The sequence below is a fragment of the Amphichorda felina genome, assembly GCF_050947745.1.
Source record: "Amphichorda felina strain 45539 chromosome Unknown scaffold_4, whole genome shotgun sequence".
NCBI lineage: Eukaryota > Fungi > Ascomycota > Sordariomycetes > Hypocreales > Bionectriaceae > Amphichorda > Amphichorda felina.
Window position 1 is genome coordinate 2129092 of NW_028145046.1, and position 25669 is coordinate 2154760.

General features: G+C 55.6%; 11 protein-coding genes across 11 annotated transcripts; 5 read left to right on the forward strand and 6 right to left on the reverse strand.

The window, feature by feature from the left end:
* Positions 1-795: 795 nt before the first annotated feature.
* LCB3 (phosphatidic acid phosphatase type 2/haloperoxidase) lies at positions 796-2565 on the forward strand (the record flags this gene model as incomplete). Its single annotated transcript, XM_083193889.1, has 3 exons — positions 796-895; positions 961-1177; positions 1266-2565. The coding sequence occupies 3 exons, from the start codon at positions 796-798 to the stop codon at positions 2563-2565; spliced, it is 1617 nt and encodes a 538-aa protein (XP_083050837.1).
* A 756-nt stretch (positions 2566-3321) lies between these two features.
* Positions 3322-3777, reverse strand: ACO1O0_004451 (cytidine deaminase family protein; the record flags this gene model as incomplete). Its single annotated transcript, XM_083193890.1, has 2 exons — positions 3322-3351; positions 3427-3777. The coding sequence occupies 2 exons, from the start codon at positions 3775-3777 to the stop codon at positions 3322-3324; spliced, it is 381 nt and encodes a 126-aa protein (XP_083050838.1).
* Positions 3778-9149: 5372 nt separating this feature from the next.
* RFC3 (activator 1 subunit 3) lies at positions 9150-10436 on the forward strand (the record flags this gene model as incomplete). The annotated part of the gene is made up of 3 exons (XM_083193891.1): positions 9150-9283; positions 9334-9986; positions 10042-10436. The coding sequence occupies 3 exons, from the start codon at positions 9150-9152 to the stop codon at positions 10434-10436; spliced, it is 1182 nt and encodes a 393-aa protein (XP_083050839.1).
* Positions 10437-10724: 288 nt separating this feature from the next.
* Positions 10725-12355, forward strand: ACO1O0_004453 (uncharacterized protein; the record flags this gene model as incomplete). The annotated part of the gene is made up of 2 exons (XM_083193892.1): positions 10725-11202; positions 11265-12355. The coding sequence occupies 2 exons, from the start codon at positions 10725-10727 to the stop codon at positions 12353-12355; spliced, it is 1569 nt and encodes a 522-aa protein (XP_083050840.1).
* A 397-nt stretch (positions 12356-12752) lies between these two features.
* On the reverse strand, positions 12753-14989 carry ACO1O0_004454 (uncharacterized protein; the record flags this gene model as incomplete). Its single annotated transcript, XM_083193893.1, has 2 exons — positions 12753-14591; positions 14666-14989. 2 exons carry the CDS (start codon positions 14987-14989, stop codon positions 12753-12755), a joined length of 2163 nt encoding a protein of 720 aa, XP_083050841.1.
* Positions 14990-15514: 525 nt separating this feature from the next.
* On the forward strand, positions 15515-16353 carry ACO1O0_004455 (cytochrome b5-like heme/steroid binding domain-containing protein; the record flags this gene model as incomplete). The annotated part of the gene is made up of 2 exons (XM_083193894.1): positions 15515-15769; positions 15856-16353. The coding sequence occupies 2 exons, from the start codon at positions 15515-15517 to the stop codon at positions 16351-16353; spliced, it is 753 nt and encodes a 250-aa protein (XP_083050842.1).
* A 259-nt stretch (positions 16354-16612) lies between these two features.
* ACO1O0_004456 (cupredoxin domain-containing protein) lies at positions 16613-17372 on the reverse strand (the record flags this gene model as incomplete). Its single annotated transcript, XM_083193895.1, has 3 exons — positions 16613-16844; positions 16908-17265; positions 17324-17372. The coding sequence occupies 3 exons, from the start codon at positions 17370-17372 to the stop codon at positions 16613-16615; spliced, it is 639 nt and encodes a 212-aa protein (XP_083050843.1).
* A 1280-nt stretch (positions 17373-18652) lies between these two features.
* On the reverse strand, positions 18653-19175 carry ACO1O0_004457 (CENP-S associating centromere protein X-domain-containing protein; the record flags this gene model as incomplete). Its single annotated transcript, XM_083193896.1, has 2 exons — positions 18653-18700; positions 18774-19175. 2 exons carry the CDS (start codon positions 19173-19175, stop codon positions 18653-18655), a joined length of 450 nt encoding a protein of 149 aa, XP_083050844.1.
* A 546-nt stretch (positions 19176-19721) lies between these two features.
* On the reverse strand, positions 19722-21122 carry PET9 (mitochondrial carrier domain-containing protein; the record flags this gene model as incomplete). The annotated part of the gene is made up of 4 exons (XM_083193897.1): positions 19722-20516; positions 20606-20682; positions 20814-20835; positions 21084-21122. 4 exons carry the CDS (start codon positions 21120-21122, stop codon positions 19722-19724), a joined length of 933 nt encoding a protein of 310 aa, XP_083050845.1.
* A 2671-nt stretch (positions 21123-23793) lies between these two features.
* RPS25 (40S ribosomal protein eS25) lies at positions 23794-24160 on the reverse strand (the record flags this gene model as incomplete). Its single annotated transcript, XM_083193898.1, has 2 exons — positions 23794-24078; positions 24158-24160. 2 exons carry the CDS (start codon positions 24158-24160, stop codon positions 23794-23796), a joined length of 288 nt encoding a protein of 95 aa, XP_083050846.1.
* A 328-nt stretch (positions 24161-24488) lies between these two features.
* On the forward strand, positions 24489-25333 carry RPS5 (40S ribosomal protein uS7; the record flags this gene model as incomplete). Its single annotated transcript, XM_083193899.1, has 3 exons — positions 24489-24628; positions 24728-24911; positions 25016-25333. The coding sequence occupies 3 exons, from the start codon at positions 24489-24491 to the stop codon at positions 25331-25333; spliced, it is 642 nt and encodes a 213-aa protein (XP_083050847.1).
* Between the last annotated feature and the right edge of the window lie 336 nt (positions 25334-25669).

The following is a 25669-nucleotide window of genomic DNA, read 5'->3' on the forward strand; positions in this document are numbered from 1 at the left end:
CGGTCGTGTAAGCTGCGAGGTGGATTAAGTCGGTGGATCACCAATAGCGGTTGTTGGAGGAGCTTAATGAAGGTCTCTGCGGTGTCTGCAGCAGCTGCATGTCTGATCAGCGATGGCGCGCGTACCTGGAGGGAGCCTCTGGAGGTGGAGCCGACGTCACTTTTGGGGGACTCGGGAGTCGGGGGTGCCGAGTTTCTGCCCTCACCGCCCGCCAGCAGGACCCGCGTGGACGGCAACAAAGTGGCCCCCGAGGGTCAGTGAGGGTCAGTGAGGGTCAGTGAGGGTCAGTGAGGGTCATTGAAGGTCATTGAAGGTCATTGACTCAGTGAGGCGGGTCACTGCAGGAATGTGGCCTTGGCGTCTCAGGGACCAGCGAATGGCTGTTGAGCGGATTGGTGGGGGTCCCAACGATGGCACCAAACGGCCCAAACTGAGAAAGTGAGAAGCCTCCGTGGTGGCATTGGTGGGCAACCAACCCCGTGGGCGGCCACAAGCACATGCACATTGGTTGTCTGCGCCGCCAAACAGCACACGCACTCGATTTCGAATCCCTTCCAATTTCTCTCCTTCTCATCCGATAAAGCTGCTCGACTCGACACCGGTTTCCCACGGCTTTTGGGGACACCTCGCCCGTCTTCCACCCCCCCCCCTGTTGGCGAGGTGGCACACCAATGTCGAACCCCCTACCCGCGCATCGCCGACAGCTTCAACCACCACAACCACCACCACAACCACCACCGACAATAGCGCTGTCCGCGCCCACCTGAGCGCGCTACTCTCTATACGCCGCCTGTCATGACGGCGAAAATTCCCAGCAGCGACGGCTCGGCCTCGCGACTCGATACTCCCCCACCTAACGAGGTCCCAGATGCGGGACTCAGGAACCTCAATCACTGTGCGCCAGACGAAGGAGACCCGAGGGAATTTGGGAGGGATTGGCTTGCTAATGCGATGCCACAGACAAGAGGGCACTCCCAAAATGGCGGTATGCTGAGCGCCAGAGGGTACTGCCCTTGATCCGCTGGGAGACGCCGTACCTGGCCTGGATGCAGGAGAAGCTGCGCACGCCGGCTCTCGATAGCTACTTTGCCATCACGGCCAACCTCGGCACCCACACCTTCTTCATGGTTGGCCTCCCGATACTCTTCTGGTGCGGATATCCGTCCTTTGGAAAGGGGTAGGTGGACTCCGTGTTCCCGCGCAGCTCCAGTGGCTATGCGCCGTGTGAACGGAGATGGCTGACATGCACTGCCTTTGACTTATAGACTGGTTCACATCCTGGCTCTCGGTGTCTTCTGGACGGGGTTCATCAAGGACTTCTACTCGTTGCCGCGCCCGCTCTCGCCTCCTCTGAACCGCATTACCATGTCGGGCTCGGCAGCCCTTGAATACGGGTTTCCCTCGACGCACAGCGCCAATGCCGTCTCGGTCGCTGTGTACGGGCTCCTGCTCTTACGAAGCCCCGATAATTCCCTTCCGCCGACCACGAAGATTTGCCTCGAGATCTTGGCGTACTTCTACGCCGTGTCGATTGTGTTTGGGCGCTTGTACTGCGGCATGCATGGGTTTTTGGATGTCGTTATTGGATCGATCCTGGGTGCTGCCATCTCTTTGCTGGAGTTCTACTACGGCCCGCCGTTGGATGAGTATATGCACTCGTCTTCGTGGGTGGCGCCCGTCATTGCTGGTATCATCATTGTCATCCTTGTGCGAATACACCCAGAGCCTGCTGATGACTGCCCCTGCTTTGACGACAGTGTCGCTTTTGCTGGCGTCATGATTGGGCTGGAGTTTGCTACCTGGACGTACGGCCGGATCCCCTCAGATCCTTGGATGACCCATGCCCACGCTGAGAACACCGTGGATGTTACACCGCTCGGGCTGGGTGTGAACATTGCCAGAATCGTTATCGGCGTACTCATTGTCTTCCTGTGGCGAGAAACCATGAAGCCATTGCTCCTCAAGACCCTCCCATCCCTCTTCCGCCTGATCGAGAACTCGGGCTGGAGCTTGCCGAGGCGGTTCTTCACCCCTGCCAGCGAGTACAAGTCGGTGCCCCCCGGGTCGCGGCTGGATACCCTGTTCCCCACCGCGTCCGACTTCCCGCGCATGGTGGAGAGCATCCGGCACCCGACGACGCGCGGTCGATCCATCTCGATCGGCCCGCAGAGCGCGGCGGATGCGTACGAGGCCCTGGCATACAGGGAAAAGCGGAGGAGGGAGAGCATGGGGAGCAAGTCGGGCAACGTGGAGCTCGCAGGCACGAAGGAGGAGGATCACTCGGGGAGAGTCGCGCAGGCCTCCGGGGCGCAGCAGCCGCCTCTGAATCAGTACGAGAAGCAGATGGGCGAGGTCAAGGGGCCGGCCAAGGCGAACGAGGACGGCAGCGTGCCGCAGGGCACTGGGAATGATGATGAGGTTGATGATGACGCGGTGTTTTCGCAGCTGGTCAAGCCGCGGGTTCGGTACGATGTCGAGGTCGTCACTAAGCTGATTGTGTATGCGGGTGAGTATATTCCTCTGAAACACCATTTTGCTGGAGCATCTGAGCTGATTGAGCATTAGGTATCGCATGGTTCGCTACGGCACTGATCCCCATCATCTTTGAGCTGATAGGGCTGGGGACGAATCATTTACAGACGCAGTGAAGCGAGTGAAGCGAGTGAAGCGTGAAGCACGAAGCACGGAGCACGAAGCGGGCGCACATAGCACCATGATGATTTGACTGTATCTAGGAACTCTGTTTATACATTTCTGCTACGTATACAGGGCTTGTGGGAGGGCGTTTTAATTCGAGCGAGGAATGCCCTGTTGGAGACATGCATGTAGATAGGTACGCATTATGATGGATACTTTGACGATGATGGGGGGAGGTAATGGCAACTAGAAATGTGTGGATGTAGGAAGCGTCACTCAAGGTACTCACAGACATCTTCGAGAAACTGACTGCTGGAGAGGTTGCCGGAGAACCGCGAAATGAATCAAGACCGCCGTTGTCTAACTGCTAAGCATATCGCTGATCTGTCGGCCCAAAGATGCTACAGGGCTTGTCCGGGCAAAATCTACAGAGCACTACGAGTGTTGGTAGTAATGTAATTATAGGCTATCATGAAACAACTTTCAGAGCTGAGATTTCATGAGCTGCATCTTCGAGGCGAGGCATGTAATGGAAGCACATTGCCGCCCAGCTTATCCGCCTGCATACGAAGTATTCACATCACAGGTTAGTTTGAAGGGTGGTTTATTTCCCTGTAGGCGCTCATTGCCTGCCCATATCTGACGATTTGAATTCTTGGATCTTTGTTATTTGTTCGCTCTACCTCAGGCGATAGCAATCTCCTCTTCCTTCTCCTGTATATCCGTAGTATCACCATCCTTGTATACATACGCAAAAGGAAGCAAGGATCTCACTTCACATACCCTTACCCGGCCCTCTTCATCTGAAACAATGGCATTCATCTTCGAATTATAATCCAAGAGAACCTGCCTGCACCGCCCACATGGGTTGATAACTGACATCTTCCCCTGCTCGTCCTTGCGCACCGCAACCATGGTGGTTATGTCCTTGGCCAGGACTCCAGCACCCGCGGCGCAGCCGAGCGCGACGAGCTCCGCGCAGGGCCCCCCCGTGAAATGGAAGACATTGACGCCCGTGAAAACGAGGCCAGAGGATGTGCGGGCAGCGGCGGCGACGGTATGGTTGTCATCGTTGGGCGGTACGCTGGCGAGACACTTGGAGGCGAGGTTAATGAGGTCTTGGTTGAGTGGTTGGTCCATGGTAGGTGGGTGTATTGATGACTTGTTTTGGTGTTCGACAGGAGTTTGCCTGGTAAAAAATCAGGGCAGTGGAAGAGACGCGGATAGGACATTTGACGTTATCCGTCTATGAGTAGTCGATTGTTACAGTTATATAGTCTATCCGTACATCACCCTCGCATAGCGCTCCCACTGCTCCCAGTAGCAAGGGGTTACGCCAAGTTCCAGCTTCTCGGTCTGGCTCATACGCCGCAGGCACGCCCGTAGCTGCGGCCAATGAGAGTTAAGAGGCCAAACCAACCAATTACATAGTACGAATAGGGAGCTGCTTCTGTCGCCGCAGTGCTAGCCTCTAATAAACCGCGGTCTTGCTGTTGTGGGTTCCCTGGGTGTGTACACCTATTAGTAGCTCATATTTATAAAATATACGCGAATCTATTTATAAATATATATACAAGTTTATATACTAAGATGTGCATTATTATGATGGTGTCTCGGCTTTTCAGTGGCCTGTTGGTTGGTCTGCCTAGACGTTGGGATGTACCAGGGGAGTTGGCTATTACGACCCCTCAGTATTACCGGTTCCTTGCCAACATCCTCTCTCCTCCAGGCTGGTACAATATGCCACCTTATTGACACATTTAAAGCTTTCAGCTGGCAGGTTCTACCATCGCCTAGTTTGTTCCCGATCCTTCTTCTGCGCGAAATCTCAGGAGAACCGCCCCTCACCCCGTTGCACCCACCTACCCTGTGCATTACCTAGCGAGGTACCCATGGAAGTTGCGGGACTAGCTCTTGGGGTTGCGGGGCTCGTCGGGTTGTTCAGTGCCTGTTTGGATGCCGCCGAAAGAATTGATTCCTGGAAGCACTCTGGGGAAGAATCGCGCATCCTAAGCTCTTTCTTCGAGGCCGAGAAGCTCCTCTTGGAGAAATGGGGCGAGGCCGTCGGGTTGGACGACGACGCGAAAATAGCAAACGACGACCACCATGAGGCTCTCGATGACCCACAGATCTTTTCGAGGGTCCGAGAGCATCTGTCCCTCATCAAAGAGCTCTACAGCAACGCCGACGACCCCTCTTTACCCGTGGCCGTGAAAGGCTCTGGGCCTGGCAGGCAAAGGTTGTTCCCCAAAGGTCTCGTCAAGCTCCCTTCGAGCATATTGGTCGAATCAAAGAGACAGAGGGGGAAGTGGGCGTTGAAGGACAAGGAGAAATGCACGGAACAAGTTGGGAGGCTTAAACAATTTGTGCAAGATCTTTACAACTTGGTGCCTCTTCACGGAGTGAAGACTAAGGGTTAGTTGGTTTGTTCATTGTACGAGTGTTGCCTCACTCATCCCACCTGGCTAACTGGTGTAGCCGAGATACGGAAAGAACTGCACACATGGCTACTGGGGCGCCATATTCCCAACGAGCTCTACGATTATGCTGTTCAGAAGAGACTGAATGGTACCTGCGGCTGGATTTTGAAACACATCTCGTTTCTTGACTGGGCCTCTCCCGGCTTCCCGGCAGGGTCGGCCAAACTTCTCTGGATCAACGGGCCTGCAGGGTTCGGGAAGACGGTCCTCTGTGCGAGGGTCGTCGAATACCTCTCATCCACGCATGATACACCTACCGCGCATTTCTTCTTTTCTTCAGACTTTGAGAGCCGCAAAGACCCGTTTGCGGCAGTGAGGTCGTGGCTTGCTCAGCTGCTGCCTCGCCCAGCGGCGTTCAAGCTAGTGCGTGCAAAATGGGAAGCCCAAGATGCCCCGATAGCCACACGGGCCGACATCGTCAGGCTCCTCCAAGAGGTTGCCCACGCTATACCTGGGTGCACTTTTGTTATCGATGGTCTGGATGAATGCGATGACGCGAGAGGCTTGGGCATTGGGGGCAGTAGCCCCTTGGTCGTATTTCTCGAGACAATTCAGCGAGTCATTGCCGATACGACCACTCGGATTATGATTGCCAGTCGGGATGCGCCTGAAATTCGACAATGTTTCACTAGCAACACCCGGATTACGTTGTTCAAACATACAATCTCCCCTGAAGATGTCCAGCCTGATATAGAATCCTATTCTAGGAGCATCGTGGACAGAAAACTTTCCGACAAAGGCGAGACGGCCAAGGGGGATATCTCTCAGAAGCTTGCTCGCCGCTGCGAGGGCCAGTTTTTGTGGCTGACGCTCCAGGAGGGTTCACTCCGAAGTGGGAAGAACAAAAAACAGCTTGAAGCCGCCATTGACAAGACACCGACTGGACTGGATCGTCTGTATGACCGGAGTTGGGAGAAGATCTTGAGCCTCCCGGATGAAGAGGACAGGGCGCGAGCTTTCTCCCTGTTGCGGTGGGCAGCGTTTGCTGTGCGGCCGCTGACGGTGTCTGAAATCACCGAGGCGGTACTCATTGATGATGACTGCAATGAAGCCCCCGTTGATGGAATGCCAGACTCAATTAACCAAAGCTACATCGATGGCGAGATATTGGGACTCTGCGGATCCCTTATCGAGGTCCGGAGCGTGGCGTCAGAAACCAACATTGGAATGAGAACGGTACACCTGACGCATTTCTCCGTCAAGGAATATTTGATCCGCAGAATATCGGATGAGGGAAGCCGTGGAAACAACCTATTGGCCAACGAACGCCTACGGCCTTCCAACAGAGCTTCGCAACACAATGTCCTCGCCGCGATTTGCCTCCGTTATCTGAATTTTCCGAGCGTCTGGCAGAATCTCAGTGAGGAGACAGGGCAAGCCTTGGGGACGTTTCGAGATTATGCCGCAGGCTCATGGTACATACACGCTTTTCGGAGCCAGCCGGGGGATTTTGAAGTGGTGAGGCTCATAAACGAGCTTTTCGAACCAACTAACAAAAATTGGCAATCGTGGGGGGGATGGTTTGGGCAGAAAGGAGACCTATATATTCCAAGAGGATACGAGGTTGATCCTGCAGCGATCGGTCCGCTGTATTACGCATTGCGGTTTCGCTTGATGGAAACATTCGGGTTTCTCATTACGGAACGCAAGTGCAGCATCAACCACAGAACACCTTGGGGAGCAACCCCGCTGGCACTCAGCTGCAATTTTAGGAGCATAAAAGCAGTCGAGATGTTACTCAATGAGGGAGCCGATTTGACGATTGCGGATGACTTCGGAATGACACCACTACACCTTGCCTCTGAATGGAGTCACTCTACTGAGGCGGCCAAGATGCTCCTAGATAAGGGCGCTGATATCACGGCCACAAATAAACGGGGTTCGACGCCGATACAGGTCGCCGCTGGATCGGGGGGATTTATCGAAATGGTTAAGCTACTCCTAGAGAAGGGGGCTGATTCCGTAGCCACAGATGGCCAGGGACGGACACTGCTGCACCTCGCCTCAAGCTCGGGGAAATCCATTGAGTTGGTTAAGCTACTCTTGAAGATGGGGGCCAATGTCATGGCCACAGATAACGAGAGAGGCACGGCGCTGCACCTGGCCTCTGCATCGGGACGATCTATTAAGGTGGTTAAGCTACTCCTGGAAGAGGGCGGTGATATCATGGCTATGGATGACAGTGGAAACACGCCGCTACATCTCGCCTCTCTACGGGGGCGATCTATTGACGTGGTTAGGCTACTCCTGGAAAGAGGGGGTGATATCATGGCTATAAATAAAGGGGGAGATACGCCGTTACACGCCGCCTCTAGATGGGGGGAATCTGTAGAGGTGGTTAAGCTGCTCTTGGAGAAGGGAGTTGATATCATGGCTAGAAATAATGAGGGGGATACGCCGCTACATATGGCTTCCCGAAGACGGGATGGTATCGAGGTGCTCGGGCTGCTCCTAGAGAGGGGCGCGGATATTATGGCTACAAATAACGATGGAGACACGCCGCTAATCACTGCCTGCAAATCGAGTAGCCCTGCAGAGGCACTCAAAATGCTTCTAGAGGGAGGGGCGGATATTATGGCTAGAGACATCCGGGGACGGGCGCCGCTACAGCTCGTCACTCACCGGAGAAATAGCGAGACACTTAAATTGCTTCTAGAGAAGGGCGCCGAAATGATGGTTACGGATATCCGGGGGCAGACCCCGCTACATCTGGTTTCCTACTTTGGGCTTGATGAGGTGGTCAAGATGTTTCTTGAGAGGGGTGCTAACACTGAGGCTGGGGATGCGGATGGGCGCACAGCGCTTTTCTATGCCTTGATACTGGGACATCTCGAGACGGCAAACGTCCTGTTGTCTCATAACGCTTCGGTGAACACCAAGGATCGTTATGGTGCAACGCCACTGTTTGTGGCTGTCAGAAACGGACATGAGAAACATGTCAAGTCCTTGCTTTCCATTGAAGGCGCCTTGGTCGACTTTGACGATGGCCTCGGCCGAAGTTTGCTCTGGTGGGCTTCAAAGAGCGGGAATTCTCAAGTCATTGATGCTATCCGTCAACTTGCCCACAGCCGGGGCATTCAAATCTGTCACGATGACTTGGCAGTGGAACCTACCAGTGGCTTGGAGACCTCCGAGAGTTTAGGGTGGTGGTGCGATGCCTGCACCCGAAAGTTTTGGGGCCCTGGAGCCCGTTACCACTGCTCTATCTGCAGTGGCGACGACTTCGAGATGTGTCTAGATTGTTTCGAGATGGGCGCTCGGTGTCGAGATGATTCTCATGAGCTGGTGTTGCGTACTGGGGGGCGACGTGGTGCGTAAGTTGTGGGCTGTCGGCAGAGCTTGGAATCAATAAGGGCCTAGTGGTGCCAGGGGATTATGGTTGTTTGACCTGAACAACGATTTCCTGTTTAGTCTTCTTGAGAAAACGATGGCCGTATAAGCTATAGGTACATGCGGTTAGCAAAAGAAGTGAGACACCACCAAGCAACTGCTATATCCGTACTCGTAGTACTGATAGTACGGATACTCGTACGTAAGTACCTACTTATGTACGGAGGACAGCTGTGTACGGATATGTACCATGTATCAGTAGAATAAGCAGGTATAGAATGCAATCACAATACAGCAGCCTATTATTCACATACATAAATGTAGGAATATGAGTGTATACATCTCAAAAAAATACTTAGGAATATGAATACAAACATGCATACGATGTACGATTTATGCGCATCATTATGAGGGTCTCTCAGCTTTTTTTTTGGCTTGCTACTTGAGGTGTAAGTGAAGTGGTTGGAACTGGCAACGGTGATTGGTGGAAGGGTTATGGTAGGGATTTTAATGGGGCGACACGTCCAACGCGGTCAAGATCGGTCAAGCGCGTCCTGGGATCACCTCAGGCCCTCAACCACCTCCCACCTCGAAACAACCCCCGGCCTTTGACGCTCATAGAAGCTCATTGACCAAGAACGCTAAGGATACCAAGAATACGGCCAGGACAGATTGACTCTACCTTTCTGCTGATCGCTCATCATGTCGGACATGGAGGACGAGATAGACGTCGACGTCCCCACGACGTCCAACGACATCACCTTCTCCTCCGAAGTCAAGCAGGGCAAGCGAAGCGCCGCCAACCTTCCTGTTGAGGCCGAAGACAACCTACCATGGTACTCATAGCTCGTTTTTCAAGCTAAAAAACTACTCTGACACATCTTAGGGTCGAAAAGTACCGTCCAGTAACCCTCGATGACGTCTCCGGCCACCAAGACATCCTCTCCACCATTAACAAGTTTATCGACACAAACCGCCTCCCGCATCTCCTCCTCTACGGCCCACCGGGTACCGGCAAGACATCCACCATCCTGGCCCTCGCCCGTCGCATCTACGGCACCGCCAACATGCGCCAGATGGTTCTCGAGCTCAACGCGTCCGACGACCGGGGCATCGACGTGGTGCGCGAGCAGATCAAGACCTTTGCCAGCACTAAGCAGATATTCAGCATGGCCGGCTCGAGAGGTGGCAGCGGCGGGCCTTCCGTTGCAGGGTACAAGCTCATCATCCTCGACGAGGCGGACGCCATGACCAACACGGCGCAGATGGCCCTGCGGCGCATCATGGAGAAGTACACGGTCAACACGCGGTTCTGCATCATTGCCAACTACGCGCACAAGCTGAGCCCTGCGCTGCTGAGTCGCTGCACGCGCTTCCGGTTCAGCCCGCTCAAGGAGGGGGACATCAGGCAGCTGGTGGAGAAGGTGGTGGAGGAGGAGTCGGTCAACATTGGGGCCGAGGCCGTGGATGCGCTGGTCAAACTGAGCAGGGGAGACATGCGACGGGCGCTCAACGTGCTACAGGCGTGTCATGCGTCAAGTGAGTCCTGGTGAATGCGCCACGGTACTCGTCTGTGGATTGCTAACCATGTCAGGCACACCGCTACGACTCAAGAACGAGCCCAAGGTGCCGGACAGCGAGATCAAGCGTGAAATGATTACGACGGAGACCATCTACAACTGCATCGCGGCGCCGCCGCCGGACGCCATCAAGGAGATCATGTCGACGTTGCTTAAGACGTCGGACGTGACGAGCTGTCTCAACACGGTCAACTCGCTCAAGGTGGCGCGGGGCCTGGCGCTGGCGGACATCATCACGGCACTGGCGGAGGAGCTGTCACGCCTGGAGGTCAAGCCTGAGGTGATGATCTCGTGGCTGGACGGGCTGGCTGAGATCGAGCACCGCGTGTCCAGTGGCGGTAGCGAGGCTGTCCAGACAGGAGCGGTGGTGGGAGTTGTGAGGAGAGGGGTGGAGCTGATGGGCAAGTGAAGGCTTGTCCGGGGAGGGTGATTTGATTTGAACGACAAGATATCCTACTACTGAAATGCTATATCACGAAACTTGTTAAAATAAAGAGCAGGCGATCACAGAAACATGTCGGGTCCCGATTCTGGTCTTTTGGGTTGGGGGGGGGGGGGCCACAAACTGTGTAGGTATCCACTTTGGGAAGCTCCCCCACGTCGCATTTGGGGAGAGCTGGAGAGCTGCGCATTTCCCCACGACTCCCCTCAACTCAGATGCTGTCATTGTCAGCGCGACACCGACGACAAACCCGAAATGGTTCCCGCGGGCCCCAGGGACGTCTCGGCCTCCGCTGACCCCGGCGCCCCAGATACTGTAGCTCCCATGAGCACTGCCATGGGCGACTCCCTCACCAAGATCCCCCACATCCTCCCCCATGAGCGCGTCTTCCCCATCCAGATTGGCGGCAAGCTGTTCAAGCTCTCTGGCGCGTCACTCTCCTCCGACGGTAGCCTCCCCAGCCTCTCCAGCCCCCTCCAGCTTTCATGGCCCGAATCACCAATTGCTAACCTGCCTCGCCCAGCACCCTCGTACTTCTCGCAGTACTTCCTCTGCCAGATCAAGACCGCCGAGCAGAATGGCGACGATCCCTGTAGCAACATCAAGACCCTCTACATCGATCGCGACCCCGAGACCTTCCACGACATTGCGCTTCACCTTCAGGGCTACTATGTCTCGCCTCGCGATGGCACCCATTTTGTGCGCCTCTTCGCCGACGCCCAGTTTTACACCCGTGCGTGTCCCATCGCCCGTTCCCTCTCCAACACAGGAAAATAGCTGCTAATCCGCCACCAGTCCCCAAGCTGATATCCCGCCTCCACGAGGAAAGCATCTTCATCTCTATAGGCCACCGCGAGTTCCAGATCCCTCGCGATCTGTTCTCCGACCCCGGCAACTCCCCCAACTTCTTCTCACTCGGCTTCGGCGCCTTCTTCTCCCGTCCGGACGACCTGTTTCCGGGTCTCGACCGCGAGGGCCTCATCCGACCTCCATCTATCGTACCCCCCTCGGTCCCCAACCGCAACGCCGACACTTTTGCCGAGATCATCCGCCTCCTGAGGGGCTACCCCGTCTCCATCCGCGACGAGAAACACCGCGCCGAGCTGCTCCGCGACGTCCGCTACTTCCACTTCAAGGGCCTTGAGCAGCGCCTCATCGCCCACTCCATCTCCTTCAACCAGGCCCGCCAGCGCGACGAGATTGCCCTGCGCCTCGAGAGCATACAGAAGAGCGGCATCAGCGTGCCCCCCAGCCACCCCGACGAGGCCGGCGACGACCCCGCCACCGCCGTCCGCTGGGTCAACTACGCGCGACCCTTTGTCGACGACCGCCCCGCCGAGCTCGTCCTCGAAATCGGCGGCGAGGCCACCAAGATCCACTTCTCGTCGTCCGGCTCGTCCTCCTCCCCGCCGCGCGCCGAGTTCTTCAGGGACACCAAGGCCCGCGTCGCCCGCCTCTTTGAGGTCATCGCCACTAAGCTCAACCTCCCGCCTACCACGCAGCCGCTGGGCCTGCTCATGGCCGCCGGCGGCGCCGGGTCCCAGCCCGCCACGCCGGGAAACACGCCGCTGAGCGAGGACCTCGTGCGTGTGTCCCTGCCGCCCGAGGCGGCGATCGTCCTCGACGGGAAGGAGTACGTCGAGGACCCCGTCGCGGCGGCTGCGGGGCAGGAGGAGTTTTCCTCCGCGGTGGCGCATAACCCGCGCAAGCGCCGGCGGACGGAGGGATCGGAGGCGTGGATCGTCAGGACGGGCCAGTGGCGGCTGCGGATCCAGCCGGCGAGGGGGGGCAAGAGCGCTTACGAGTGCGTGCTGGTGGCGGTGAAGCTGGATGCTGTGAGCTCGGAGCTGGGGAGGAACATGGCCAGGGGCTTCCTCTGTGCGTAGCTGGTAAGACTAGATGTACGATCAAAGGGCGTTGATGGATGGGGGGTTGGCGTTATCTAATGCGTAGCTAGCCGGGGATGATGGTATATATATGCTGTATCTACGCCGTACACAGTTGAATGGGATGCAAATAATCATGACACCTAACGTTGAGGAGAGAAGGATTGTGCTATTTACTTTGAGAATAAGTGGTATGGATTTTCCAACACCAATCTACCGCATAGAAGTCCCCCTGAATATATAAACAAAAACGCCGCGTTTCCCTGGTCATTAGGAAGAAGTCATCAAATGCTGTCATGCAACCGGACAATGCTGGAATCCCACCGATGCGCCCTGCTCGAATGCAATGCAGAAAAAGGGTCGGTGTCGCCACAAAATCATACATCTGTCTCTGGTTTCATGATCTCAACTTGCCACCGGTCCTTGCCGTCGGTGCACTCATCTCCCTCCTGTCCTTTCCTTGGAGCATCTTCTTGTGTGGCGTAGCTGTCCCGTTGGCAGCGCTGCGTGCTCGCCCCCTCCTCTCCCGGATCTTAGCCAGCGCCTCCTCGCGTGTCATTGTTGGCGTTAGGGCGGGGTTTGTGATGTCGAAGCTGGCGTCGCTGCTGTGCGAGGGTGTGCGGAGCTTCTCATTTAGAGAAGAAGACGACTCGCGCTGGAAATTCTCGTCGCGCACGGGGACGGTTGTCGTCACTGTCGTGTACAAAGTCGCGGAAGTATGTGGGCGGGGCTCGAGTGATTCTCGAGGCTCGAACTCGTACGATGGCTCCCGGACACCGTTCTCGACGGGGTGCTCCTCGCCATTGCCATGGTGATGGGAATCGGCAAGGTCAGGCACCATAGGGACCCTTGCCACAGGAGCTTCGTGAGCATAATTGTGTGGAGCGTTGAGGAGCGACATAAGAGAAACTCGTTGCTGGCCCAGGAGGGCGAAGGTGGGAGGATCGACAGAGGGAGTTCTTGCGTACATGCGAAGGTTTTTCCCAAACTCATGCTCGGGCTCGGGCTCGGGCTCATACTCCTGCTCAACAGGCCTTGGGGCCTCAAGGTCCTCTGCCTCAGGGACGTCTGCGATGATGACCTCAGCCTCCTTTTGCGCCTCAAGAGCCTCGGCCTCCTGCTCGGAGACTGTGCGGAAGATGCCTTCCTTGGGGCAGAAGATGGTGCTAAGTCGGGGCCCCTTCTTCGATCTTGGGGGAGCTAGATCGGTCTCAGGCTGCAGCTCTGGACGTGGGGGACTGACAATATCTCGCATCTCTTCCTCTTGATGTTGTGGAGATTCTTCGGGGACCACGACGTGTTCCAAGACAGCCTCCATGGGAGGTTCCATGACCGGCTCCTCGACATGTCTCCGAACAGGCTCCACAAGATGGTCCTCGACATGCTCTTCGACATGAGCCTCGACAGGCTCCGCCAGACGCTCCATGGCGGGCTCCTCAACAGGCTCCAGGATAGCTTCCTCAACAACTTCTTCGACAGCCTCCATGGCAGACTCCTCGACCGGTTCATTGGCAGGAACATCAACCTCTTGCACAACAGCAACCTCAACACTTCGAGGCGGTGACTGCTTGGTATGGCGGGGTGATGCACCATGGGTTGCTAGTGGCCTTGACTTTGACCTCCCGCAGGGGCAGCACTTCATCTGGCATTCAGCCTCCAGGAACTCAATCCTCTCCGCGGCGCGGTCTGCCCGTTGCTTCTCCCATTGGACCCGGTCGTTCAGCTCCTCAATCTCCAACTCTGTCGCAACCGAAGACTCGATCTCCATAGTCGACAGGGAGTATCGCGGGTCCGGCCTGCTGCTGATCTTTCTCTTCTTCTGAGACTTCTTCGGCGGCGAGGCGAACTCATCGTTGGGATTCTGCGCTTGCGGCAGGGGAATGCGCCCCTCGGCAGCGATGCGTGCCACCTCCTCGTTCTTAGCAGCCGTCTTGAAGGCATCACGCTCCTGCTCGACAACTTTAATGCGTGCTAGGGCGTTGTCGAGCTGCTCCTGGACGCCCACAATCTGATACCGGGCTTCGAAGGCTTCCTGCTCGCGCACACGGCTGCGCTCCTTTTCGCGCCCGAGGCTCTCTTCGAGGATCTTGACGGCGGTGCGGGTGGTCTTGAGTTCTTCTTGCAGCTTGACGTTTGTTGATTGTGTCTTGAAAGTCTCTTTCCTGGCTCGGCGGATCTCCTTTTCCCATAGGGTCTGTGTGTGTGCGTGTGTCTCCTTGGCTCGGCCGTAGTTTTCCTAAATTCGACTCAGCATCGAGCTGGATGATGGTGCGGTCCATCAAACCAAGGCGCAGCGCAGTGCCAACTTACCATGACGGTCTCAAGGCGCTCACCCACGCGGCGCTCGCGCTCCTTGCCCTCCTCGACGGCCTTGCGCAGGGCACGGAGCTCCTCCTTGTGCTTGCGGAGCTCAACCTCGGCTTCCTCGCGGCCCAGCATCGCGCGCTTGAGCGCGGCGTCGGCCGTCTTACGCTCGAGCTGCTTGGTCTGCATGGCTATGCTAAGGTTGTTGAACTGGCTGATCTTATCGTGGACGGATGTGGACGAGTCGCGCTGCTGGTTCACACGCTCCTGGGTGACGGCGCGGAGCGGCCCGCCGGCTGGAGTGCCCGGCTGGCTAGACTCCGATTCCATTGGTCTTATTCTGCTGGTGCTTGCTTCGTTCGCAATGAGTAGGCGCAGATGTAATATATCGCTGGCGTTTCGCCGAACTCTCAAATCGGGTGATGTTGAAGTTGTGAGAGGGGGGATGTCAGAGCAGTGGAGCAGATCGATAAAGTGCGTGTTTACCAACCAAGCCGCCAAGAAAATTATAGTGCTAATCACGTTGCCTAGCAACGGTTGCCTTTTCCTGCGTCATGAGTGGCTGGGCGCAATCACAGAAGTGGGGTAATGTTTGTCACCACAGTGGGGGTGATATTAAGTGAAATTAGGTCAAATTACCCACTGCAGCCTGCAATTAGTGGGCGTGGAAATCAGAATGAGGGCGTAAGCGAATTAAAGGTTTCAGGGTCCGGAACCAGCATGTCCGGCAAAGTGCAGTTAGTATCTGTACAGACTCCAGACTGCCACCTTGCCTTAACTCTGAGTCTCTGTCCTCACACCTGCACGACATTGTCGACTTAAAGAGGCCAACACCTTAGGTTTCTCTTTTTCACCATGGCAGACTCGGAGCTTCGCCAGCGCAAGGCCCAGGCTGACAAGGCCGTCGATGCCAAGCCCAAGAACCAGCGCAACGACGATGACGACGAGGATGAAGAGTACACACCCTGGGTCGACATCCTGCGGGTCATTAGCTTCCTCTTCGTTGCCTCCTGCGGTCTCAGCTATGTAGTTACTGGCGGGGGTAGTTGGTTCTGGGGCGGCGTCCAGAAGCCAGACTACATGAAGGTCGACTGGTGGAAGGAACAGTTTGTACGCTCTCTGCTGACAGACAGGGACCTCGGCAGTCCCATACCCCTCCTAATCACCATCAATGGCTAACATGATCTTCACCCCAGCGCGCCCCTGTGTATCTGACGACCGAGGAGCTCTCCATCTACAATGGTGAGGACCCCGAGAAGCCCATCTACCTGGCCATCAACGGCACCGTCTACGATGTCTCCAACGGGCGCCACATCTACGGCCCCGGCGGCTCCTACAGCTTCTTCGCCGGCCGTGACGCCTCGCGCGCCTACGTCACGGGTTGCTTCGCCGATGACCTCACCCCGGACATCCGCGGCATCGAGGTCATGTACCTGCCGATCGACGACCCGGAGACGGACGCCCACTGGACGGCGGAGGAGCTGGACAGGATGCGTGCCGAGGAGCTGGATACAGCCCGGGACAAGGCGCACAAGGCGCTTAAGCACTGGGTCGACTTCTTCGCCAACAGCAAGAAGTACAACAGGGTCGGCTACCTCAAGCACGAGGAAGGGTGGCTGGAGAAGCTGCCGCAGCGCGAGCTCTGTGCGCCGGCCCAGAAGGGGCGGTCGAAGAGAAAGATCCCCAAGGTCTAAATGCTCGAACGAGATCGATCCCCCATGGTACGAAAAAGAAAAATTATGTCAACTCATATGTGACCTGTGGATGCAGCGAACAGTGAATGGATTGTCCCCGATGCTATATAACACGCCTACCATTTGGGCACGCATCAAAACATTTGCCTCGAACCTCGCAATACTCATTTTCCCAACCCTAGCGCAACATATGTCCCATACTAAGGGTATTACTTCCCCATAAATGGCAGCCTTCTCTTCCTGACCCGAAATGGCCCCATTACACTCCGCTGTACAAGGCCACGGCTGCGCCGAACAACAACAGTATTGTGCTCGAGGATGCAAGCCCCGAAGCCCCAGACCCGGGCGGATCGCCAATATTGTCAGCATCGCCGCTAGTGTTGTTATCTGAGCCGCTTCCCGAGTCACCGGACCCTGAACCAGCATCGCCCCCAGTGCTGACCGCAGCAGCGGCCGTCTTGTAAGCGTCTAGGGTCTTCTCGGAGCTCTCGCTGGGGCGTTGTTAGCGTCTAGATATACCAATACGTCTGCTCACTTAATGGGCTGGGACTCACTTAATATTGATGCCCATGACCATGCCGCCCTGGCAGTGCGTCCCCTGGCCGCAGTAGAACCACAGCGGGCTCGTGTCGTTGATCCAGACAGTATACGTGGGGATCTGGCCATCCGGCATGCTCATATCCACAGGCTGGAACCCGGACTTGATTCCCGACGCCCCCGTCGCATTGGCGGGGGCCTCAAGGGGCGTACACGGGTTGTCAAAGGACGACTGGGTGACGGTGTGGTTCCCGGCCCAAAACTGGAACTGCACCATGGAGCCGGGCTCTGCCTTGATGCTCTCCGGCCAGAACTTGGCGCCTGTTGTATTGCTCGCAGGGTTCTGGCCCACATAGACGACCTGCACGTCGACGGCTGAGAGGATCTGTCAGTCATGGTACCTCCAACGAGGCCATACGTTGGGTGGACTTACCCTGAGCGGCGGTGGCCAGCGTCGCTGCCACAAGCGATGAAAGACGCATCTTTGCAATCTGAATATCTAAAGCAGGAGAAGAGAATGAGGGGAATGGTCTTCCAGAGACCGACGGCGTGCTTCCAAGACTGGTGCAAAAAAGGTTGAGCGAATAAAGAAGTACGGATATTAGACACAGGCAAGAGAAAAGACAACAATAAATTCAGACATGAAGAAGATGTAAGAGGGCCGAGAGCCAAACAGGCGGCCAACTATCTCGTCTTTTATTGCAAGTGCCTTTCCTCGCCACAGGCTGCGAGCATGCCGGCCCCTTCCAGCCAGTTTTGAGCCATTCCGTGTCGGAGAGTATCGCGCCAAGGGGCAAGATCAGACAGTCTGGGAGGCATGGCGTTAAGGGCGAGGCCCATGGCTGGCCATGGCTATGTGGTGGTTGGCGCCGAGATTCTAGGTCGCGAGGTTAACTTTCAAACAATTCCTTCCACGAGGAATATAATTGGGAACAAGTTTTGGTGCGCTCTGGCGGCTACTGAGGATTGTCTGACGATGCGTTGCGGTGTCGAGGCCGGATGTGCTTCACCGCGGAGGCTCCGACACTTGCGAGACGCCCCCGGTTTCAACCTGCCAGAACAGTCACGCCGCCTCAGTTCACCAAGGCTAGGACGCATTCGTTTTTCGTGAAATGGTATTTCAAAGGACAATGGAGATTGTCAATTATAGTTTCGCTAGCAACCGTTGATAATTCAAATCCCTGCGGTCGAACTCAATCCGAGGTGGGTTCTAGCAGTGTCTAACAAGGTATCGCGTCAGGGCAATAGCCAAACCCAGAGGACCCGGTATTATTTGACGTCGGATAGAAGCTCGAGATGCCTTTCTCTTACCCGTCAATGTAGTGTTTGTCGCTGCTACTCGGCCACAAGAGGCTGTTCATTTTCGTAACAGTAGGCGTATCCCATCAGCGCAGATCTGCCAGCGCGCTAAACCTGCGGCGCCGCTAAACTACGATCCCTATTACGCACGCTATGTTGAGCGGTAATAGGAGTATCCCATGGTATCAGGGCCATTGCCAGGCGAGCGTCCGCTACTCTCAGCAGGAGGTCTCTGAGTTCACAGCATAAAGTGACCTTCCGGGTTCAGCAGTCGTAGTGGTTCTGCCCTTCGTCGGGCTCTCTGGTCGTTACGATGCAGTTAAATACTGTGCAGGGGTCAGCTAGAGCCACACGCAATGTCTTATGTATGCCAGAAACACACCTTGCTCTGCAAAAGTTGTAGGAATCGGCCGAATAAATTAGGATAGCACGCTGTCTCTCCATCTCCAGCTCCCCGCTATGCTCATAGATCTAGGAGCAACTGCGGTGTCACCTTCTCCAGATCTTCAACCTGTACATCTCGTGTCAGCAACCGGTCCAAATAGCCTCGCTCAAGTGCCTTGGGGTCGCCGTGCGGGACTCACCTCTAGAAAGCCACCTCTCTTCTCCACCGCCGTCCTCGCGATGGCTTCCTTCACAAATACATCGACGTACTTGCCCACCGCCGCATTCGCGTCCTTGGATATCCTCGTCGCGTCCTTGGCGAAGAACTCGTGCAGCAGCCGCGTCAGCAGGTCCCGCGGTATCGTCTTGTCCGGCTGTTGGTCCTCGTCTTCGTCCTGTCCCGCGCCCCGTGCTATGGCCCTGGGCCGCCCTTCTTCCGTTTCCACTTCTTGCACATCCTCTTCGTTGTCAGATGACGCAAATGGATTGCTGGACGGCGGATCTTCGTCGCTTGGCTTGGCGGCGGCTTTGGTGCTGTTCTTGCCGCCTTTGGGGCGCCCGCGCCGGGCGCCGCCACCTTCGGATGTGGGCTGTGGAGGCATTGGGGTTGAGACGATTTCAACTGGCAATGAGGGTTCGATTCGGACGGTCTGTTCTCGTTACCGAGTTCATGGAACGCGTCGTGCAAGAAGGACGCGTCGCCGACGGTGGGTTGGAGATTGGTGGGGATACTTGCACACGGGTGATCACATGATTTACTGGGAAGACCGTCACCAACTGGAAGACAAGAGTCTGAGGCGGTGGCCAGTACGCGATCAAGGAGGCAAACAAGTCACGATTGATGATGATGCAAGTAGGATCGGAATCTTAAATAAAGGTTACAGCAAGGGAAAATTGCGTGAGTGTATAAATTACAGCGACCTAGATGAAAAGCATGGCAGAGCCAAAAACGAGCAACGCCATGCCGATGCCAGTCTAAACCGCGGGAAGCAGCTGTTCCAGAGAACCAATTCGGGATATCTGCCACCCTTTCCCCTTCCAGGATCTTCCGTTCTCTCCCCTTTTATCACACCAGAGGCCACCGAATCATGCCTCTGTGATTAGCCCATCATCTCCATCCTTCTTCAACGAACTCAGCAGCGAGTTGTTTACTTGAAGGCCTTGCCGAACATCAGGACCTGGAGCTGGTCGTAGATGGACAGGACACCAGCACCGGCAACACCACGGAGGATGTTGGCACCGGCACCGTTGAACAGGGACTTGACACCGTTGGCGGCAATGATCTGGCGGGCAGCGTCGAGGGAGTTCTTGTACTTGACGGCCTCACCGGAGGTCATCATCATGCGACGGCGGATGGTGTCAAGAGGGTAGGCGGCGATACCGGCACCAGTGGTGACGCACCAGCCGAGAGCGAAGTTGGCAAGGAAGTTACCCTCCATGGACTTGGGCAGAAGAGGCTTGAAGGAGTCGTACATGCCGAAGTAGAGACCACGGTAGACGATGATACCAGCGACGGAGGGCATGAAACCACGGTAGAGACCGGCAACACCGTCAGAGGCGATGGTCTTGCGGTAGACATCAATGAGACCGTTGAACTGGCGGGCACCACCGGTCTTGGCGTGCTTGGCGTCGTTGGCGAGACGGGTACGGGCGTAATCCAGGGAGTAGACGAAAAGCATGGAGGTGGCACCAGCAGCACCACCGGAGGCCAGGTTACCGGCCATCCAGAGGGCATAGCCATCACGCTCCTTCTTGAAGCCGAACATCTTCTTGAACTTGTCACGGAAAGCGAAGTTCAGGGCCTGGGTAGGGAAGTAACGGATGACGTTGGCAGTGTTACCACGCCACAGGGACATGACACCCTCATCGGCAATGGTGCGCTTGAAGCAGTTGCCAATGCCAGTGTAGCGGCTCTCAAGACGACCAGACTTGATCATCTCATCCTGAGGAATGGGTCAGCCTGGGCTCACATCAAACTCACGAGTGGCGCCAGGGTGAGGGCGCATCGTTGAGTGTGTCGGGAATGACAAACCTGGTTCTGGATGAGGAGCTTGACACGCTCAATGGGAGCAGCGGCAGTCTTCGAGACGGCGGCGGAGACACCACCCACTGTCAAAGTTAGTTAGACAATGTCATGTTGGCTCGAGAAGTTGCGCGTCGTGATCAATCGGGAGCCGTCGTAACAGCATCCGTGTTCGATTCGATTGATGACGAAGCGAGAGAGGGATGTTCAAACGTACTCAGGAAGTCGGCCACGAAGGGCTGCAGGACACGTTAGCCTTCTGTTCTATCGCCAGCCAAGGAGGCTGAAGTTTTTTTTTCTGCCCGATCTGCGCCGCGCCGACAAGGTGCTACCGAGAAAGCCAATGCTTTACATATCGTCAAAACATCTCGCAGCGTATAGAGAACGCGCAATGGATGTGACAACTGTTGAAAGCCAATGGCATCTCCCTGGAAACAACCTATCGCGGACGCGATGCTTCAAGGCAACAGGGGGGATCGCGACTTACCGGCATGCCCAGGACCGTGGTAGGCTTTTCTTGAGACATCTTGACTGCTTTCTCGTGAATGAACAGAGAAAAAAGACTGAGGGGAGATTGAACGGAAGTGGATGAAGAAGTAGGAAAGGAAGAAGATTCCTCGGACGGGTCGAGCGAAATAAATCCTGCACCGACTGGGTGTTTGGGGGGTGGGAGGGAAAAAAATTGCGGCCGGGCCTAGGAAGGGGACAGCTTTTGATAGCGAATCTTCCCGGCGCCGCGCTAAAGCGCTCACCAGTCAAGCACCAGTCAAGGGGAACTGGGGCCCCCAGCCGCTGGTGCCCCAGTAATTTTTTTCCCTTTACCACGGCAACACGCCTCAGTTGCCTAACAGGTGGCTTGCAGCCTCACTCCTCAGGCCAGAAGGCTACCAAGAAGCCTGGAAGCCAGCACTCAGGTAATAGCCACCCCTCAGCCTCAGTACCTACTCGTAGAAGGCCGCCCAAAGGCCACCTAAAAGCCCCCTGCCAAAAGGCAAAAGCGAGATGCCGGTTCGCCCCGATAATCTCACTCCTGCCTAGCCCTCCCATGTTTCGACTTCGGCACTCCTGGCGTCCTCTGCATCATCCGAGCACTCCGACTCCAGTACAAGATAAATATCAACGCCAGTGCCTCGCTCTGCTGCTTTCACAATGCCATCTCTCTTCGAATCTCCGTCGTTCCCGTCGCCCCTGGGTTGGCGGGTCGCCCTCGTCGTAATCCGCCTCCCTACTGACTCTCCTCGGTGGATGTCACCAAACTTCATTGGATGCTCACCTTAAAATCCCACGTCCAGCCCCACTGGCCATTGTGGCCAAAAACAAAGACAGCCGAGCTTAAACGGTGCCTTGCCTCCCTCATTTAATAGGGGTCCCCGTTTATCCGACTCAGACGGGCCCCGACGGATTCAGCCACCTTACGCTCGATTCGAGGCCGTCCGAGACGGTTGCATCTTGGGTTCCATCGTCATCGAAACTCACGCTCTGAGCCTCTGCCCAGTATGGAACCCGACACCACATCCCCTGCTGACTCGGCATCGTGGATCCCATTTCTCGCTACCATGTGGCCCGACTGGACGAACTCAATGGCGCCCCTCATTGGTGGCTCAGATTCCCGCCCGGGCTCCTCGGTATTCCCGAACCTCCAGCGATATCGTTTGCCCTTGGGGCGATTTTCCGATTTCCGAACACATTTCAATTTCTACGACTCGAATGGCAAGTCAGAATGATAAGATCCGACACGACCTCATGGCATGTGGAGATGTTTGTCATGAACATTGCACGCACGAATTGCCTAGTAACATTGCATTTCGTAGCAATTGTAGGCGAGTTAGGGCCACGTTTGTCGCAAATCCCGCTGCCTGCATCAATTGCATCCTTCTGCTCTATCGTGAGTCCCTAACAGGTGTTGCAGCTGGCCGAAGAGGGCCGAAGAGCCTGCATGACCCTTCATAGCTCGTACCACCCTGCCTCGGGAGAATCCAGATCGAGAGTCCCATCAACAGCTCAGATCTACTTCATACGAGTACATCATATCACTCGTGCAAGTACCCACGAGTATTCGCAGTACTACTCATATACTAAGCATAGAGCATTCGTATCTACTCGTAGTACCTGAGATGCGGGCTATTATCGGAAAGTGCCAATCTCCCGTGTGCGGACTTCAGCCCGTGCTGTATAATAGCTAAGCCCTGAGCTGCTCGTACAAAGTACTTACGCGCATGACACCGTTTTCGCAGACGATTAAAAAGCGTAGATAGGGTCTCTAAAGGGTACTAAGATCTTTCTCGACCGCCTGAAAGATTTCGGCCGCTCAGGAAGAAATCTATGCTCTATCGAGAGCCTATCTCCAAAATCGGGGGTCGCCCGCGCCAAGTACGCATCGTACTACGTCCTATGTAGCTCATGAAAATACTCCGTATGCTTTTATAACATAGAAATACGGTGAGCATAGTACTAGGTAGGTCCTACTAATAGGTACGGTTGGTTGCGCGAATAGGTTAAAATGGGTTAACGGTCATCGCAAGTTTCCATTTTGGGGGCACAACTTCGCATTGCACCATGATACAGATATAGCAGACTTCCCAGCAGATGCAACCGCAATAGAGCTATACCATTCAACCCGCACAGCATAATAATAGTATTAGACAAATATTGTACAAAGCATATAGTAGTGTCCAAAACTACTCCACTACGCAGATAGGTGCCTCGAAAACCATGACGCTGTCCCTCTAGCGTTGTAGACCTTCCGCCTGCACATACGAATAGTCTTCACGAAGACCAACATATTCGGAGGTTTCTTTTACGTTGTCGGAGAGTGGCCAGATACAGATTACCAAGTGCTACAACAGGTAGACCGACGGTTCGAGTGTGGGAGGCCAGCATACTATCCAATTCTAACTGGCATCACTGGCATAGGGGGAGCGAGAGGCATTATGATTTTACGAAGGTCTTTCATTTCGTCGCCGTTTGCGGAGGCAGGTTCCGGTCCATATGCTATACCGAGCATGAAAAGTGTCCCAATCAGGCATTTGTTTGCCTTGCACCGCCTATCAACCTTGCGGCTTTTCTATCATGCACGCCATCCCGACGCCGTAATCCCGAGTTGCAAGTTCGTTCGCCAGGTTGACTTACGAGGTGCCAACAACGCGAGCTGCGGCGACATTGTCAGCATGGCCAGGTCTTTGGAGAATCTTCTCAATTCACAAAGGGAGGGGGGTCCTACTGTAGATCTTCATCTTGCTGTGCGTGACGACGGGCTTGATCATGCCCTTCTCCTCGAGGTCGTCGAGGCACTTGCGGGCCAGCGAGCCGTTGATCTTCATGCGGTCGACGAGAGTAGCGATGGTGACGAGGCGGTAGGACTGGACATCCTTGTAGAGCTTCTCAGAGGTGGTCTTGTCGAGGATGACGGCGTGCTGGGCCTTGTCCTTGACCTTGCCCTTGGACCACTTCTTCTTCTGCTTCTTAGCTCCAGCTGCGGGCGCCTGTAAATTTCGAAGAAAAAGAGGTCAGCGATTCATCCTGAATGGTCGTCGTCGTCGTGGAGAGTGGGCGCAAACGAACCATTTTGTCTTGATGTGATGTCGTCGAACGGGAGTGTTGAGGAACGGAATTTTTGGCAAAGCATTCGAGAGGCCCATCCCACTTGACTGCTCCTCCCAAGGCCGGAGTTTGCCCAGGGCAGCCGAGCCCTAAGAGGGTGCGGTGCGGCGGTACGTACCGAATTTTTCCCGCGCTGTGATTCGCCCAGAACCCACACCAGCCAGAAATTCAGACCTACACGACCAAGCCCACCTTCAACCTCAACGTGGAAAAAAATCCAACTGCGAACCCTCTGCAAATACTAACCCGCAGTCCACCCGCCAGCACCCGGAACACCTGCAAAACAGCCAACATGTCTGACGGCGGCGATATCGAGGTTGAGAACACCGTTCTCTCGGACGTTCTCCCCAAGGACGTTGTCAAGGAGGTTGGCAATGTCAAGCTCTTCAACAAGTGGGACTACGATGTCGAGGTTCGCGATATCTCTCTGACGTACGTTTTACGAGCGCCCAAAATCCATGGAGATGAGGATCTCTCTTGAGAGAGAGGAGACAATTGAGGAACAGTGTGCTGATGGAATTGGCTGAGCAGTGACTACGTCTCCCTCCGCAACCCCGTCTACATCCCTCACTCCGCTGGCCGTTATGCCGTCAAGCGCTTCCGCAAGGCCAACTGCCCCATCATTGAGCGCCTGACCAACTCGCTCATGATGCACGGCCGCAACAACGGCAAGAAGCTCATGGCCGTCCGCATTGTCGCCCACGCCTTCGAGATCGTACGTACCCCACGAAAACAGCCAGCGAGCAAGACGGCCTCGTCCAGCTTCAAAGCTAGCGATGGCAAGACAGAAAGGAGAGCATATGGACTAACATGGACCAGATCCACCTGATGACCGACCAGAACCCCATCCAGGTCGCCGTCGACGCCGTCGTCAACTGCGGTCCCCGCGAAGACTCCACCCGCATCGGCTCTGCCGGTACCGTCCGCCGGCAAGCCGTCGATGTGTCGCCCCTGCGCCGCGTCAACCAGGCCATTGCCCTGCTCACCACCGGTGCCCGCGAGGCCTCGTTCCGCAACGTCAAGTCGATCGCCGAGTGCCTCGCCGAGGAGCTGATCAACGCCGCCAAGGGCAGCAGCAACTCGTACGCCATCAAGAAGAAGGACGAGCTGGAGCGTGTGGCGAAGAGCAACCGATAAATGGAAGTTGCGAAGCAAAGGGGGCGCGCGGGAATTACTACCTTTTGGGGGGGCTTACGGCGTGTTTCTGGCATCTTTCAGAATTGCATTTTGCGTTCGGGTCTGGGAACGCGGCTACGGTGGATTGTGTCATGAATGGCTCTAGAGTCTCAATAAAAGTAAGGCTCCACGAGAGCACATGAAGGATGTTCCAATTCCATCTGATCCCTCTACGATCGCTACTGTAAACATCTCTCTGCACCGTGAGTACTCAGTGTGAAATCTTGCTGTTTCAGTCTTCACTGTTTCGCAAACCTAAATCTAGTGGCTGTATAGCGGAACTCCAGTCTGTCTATA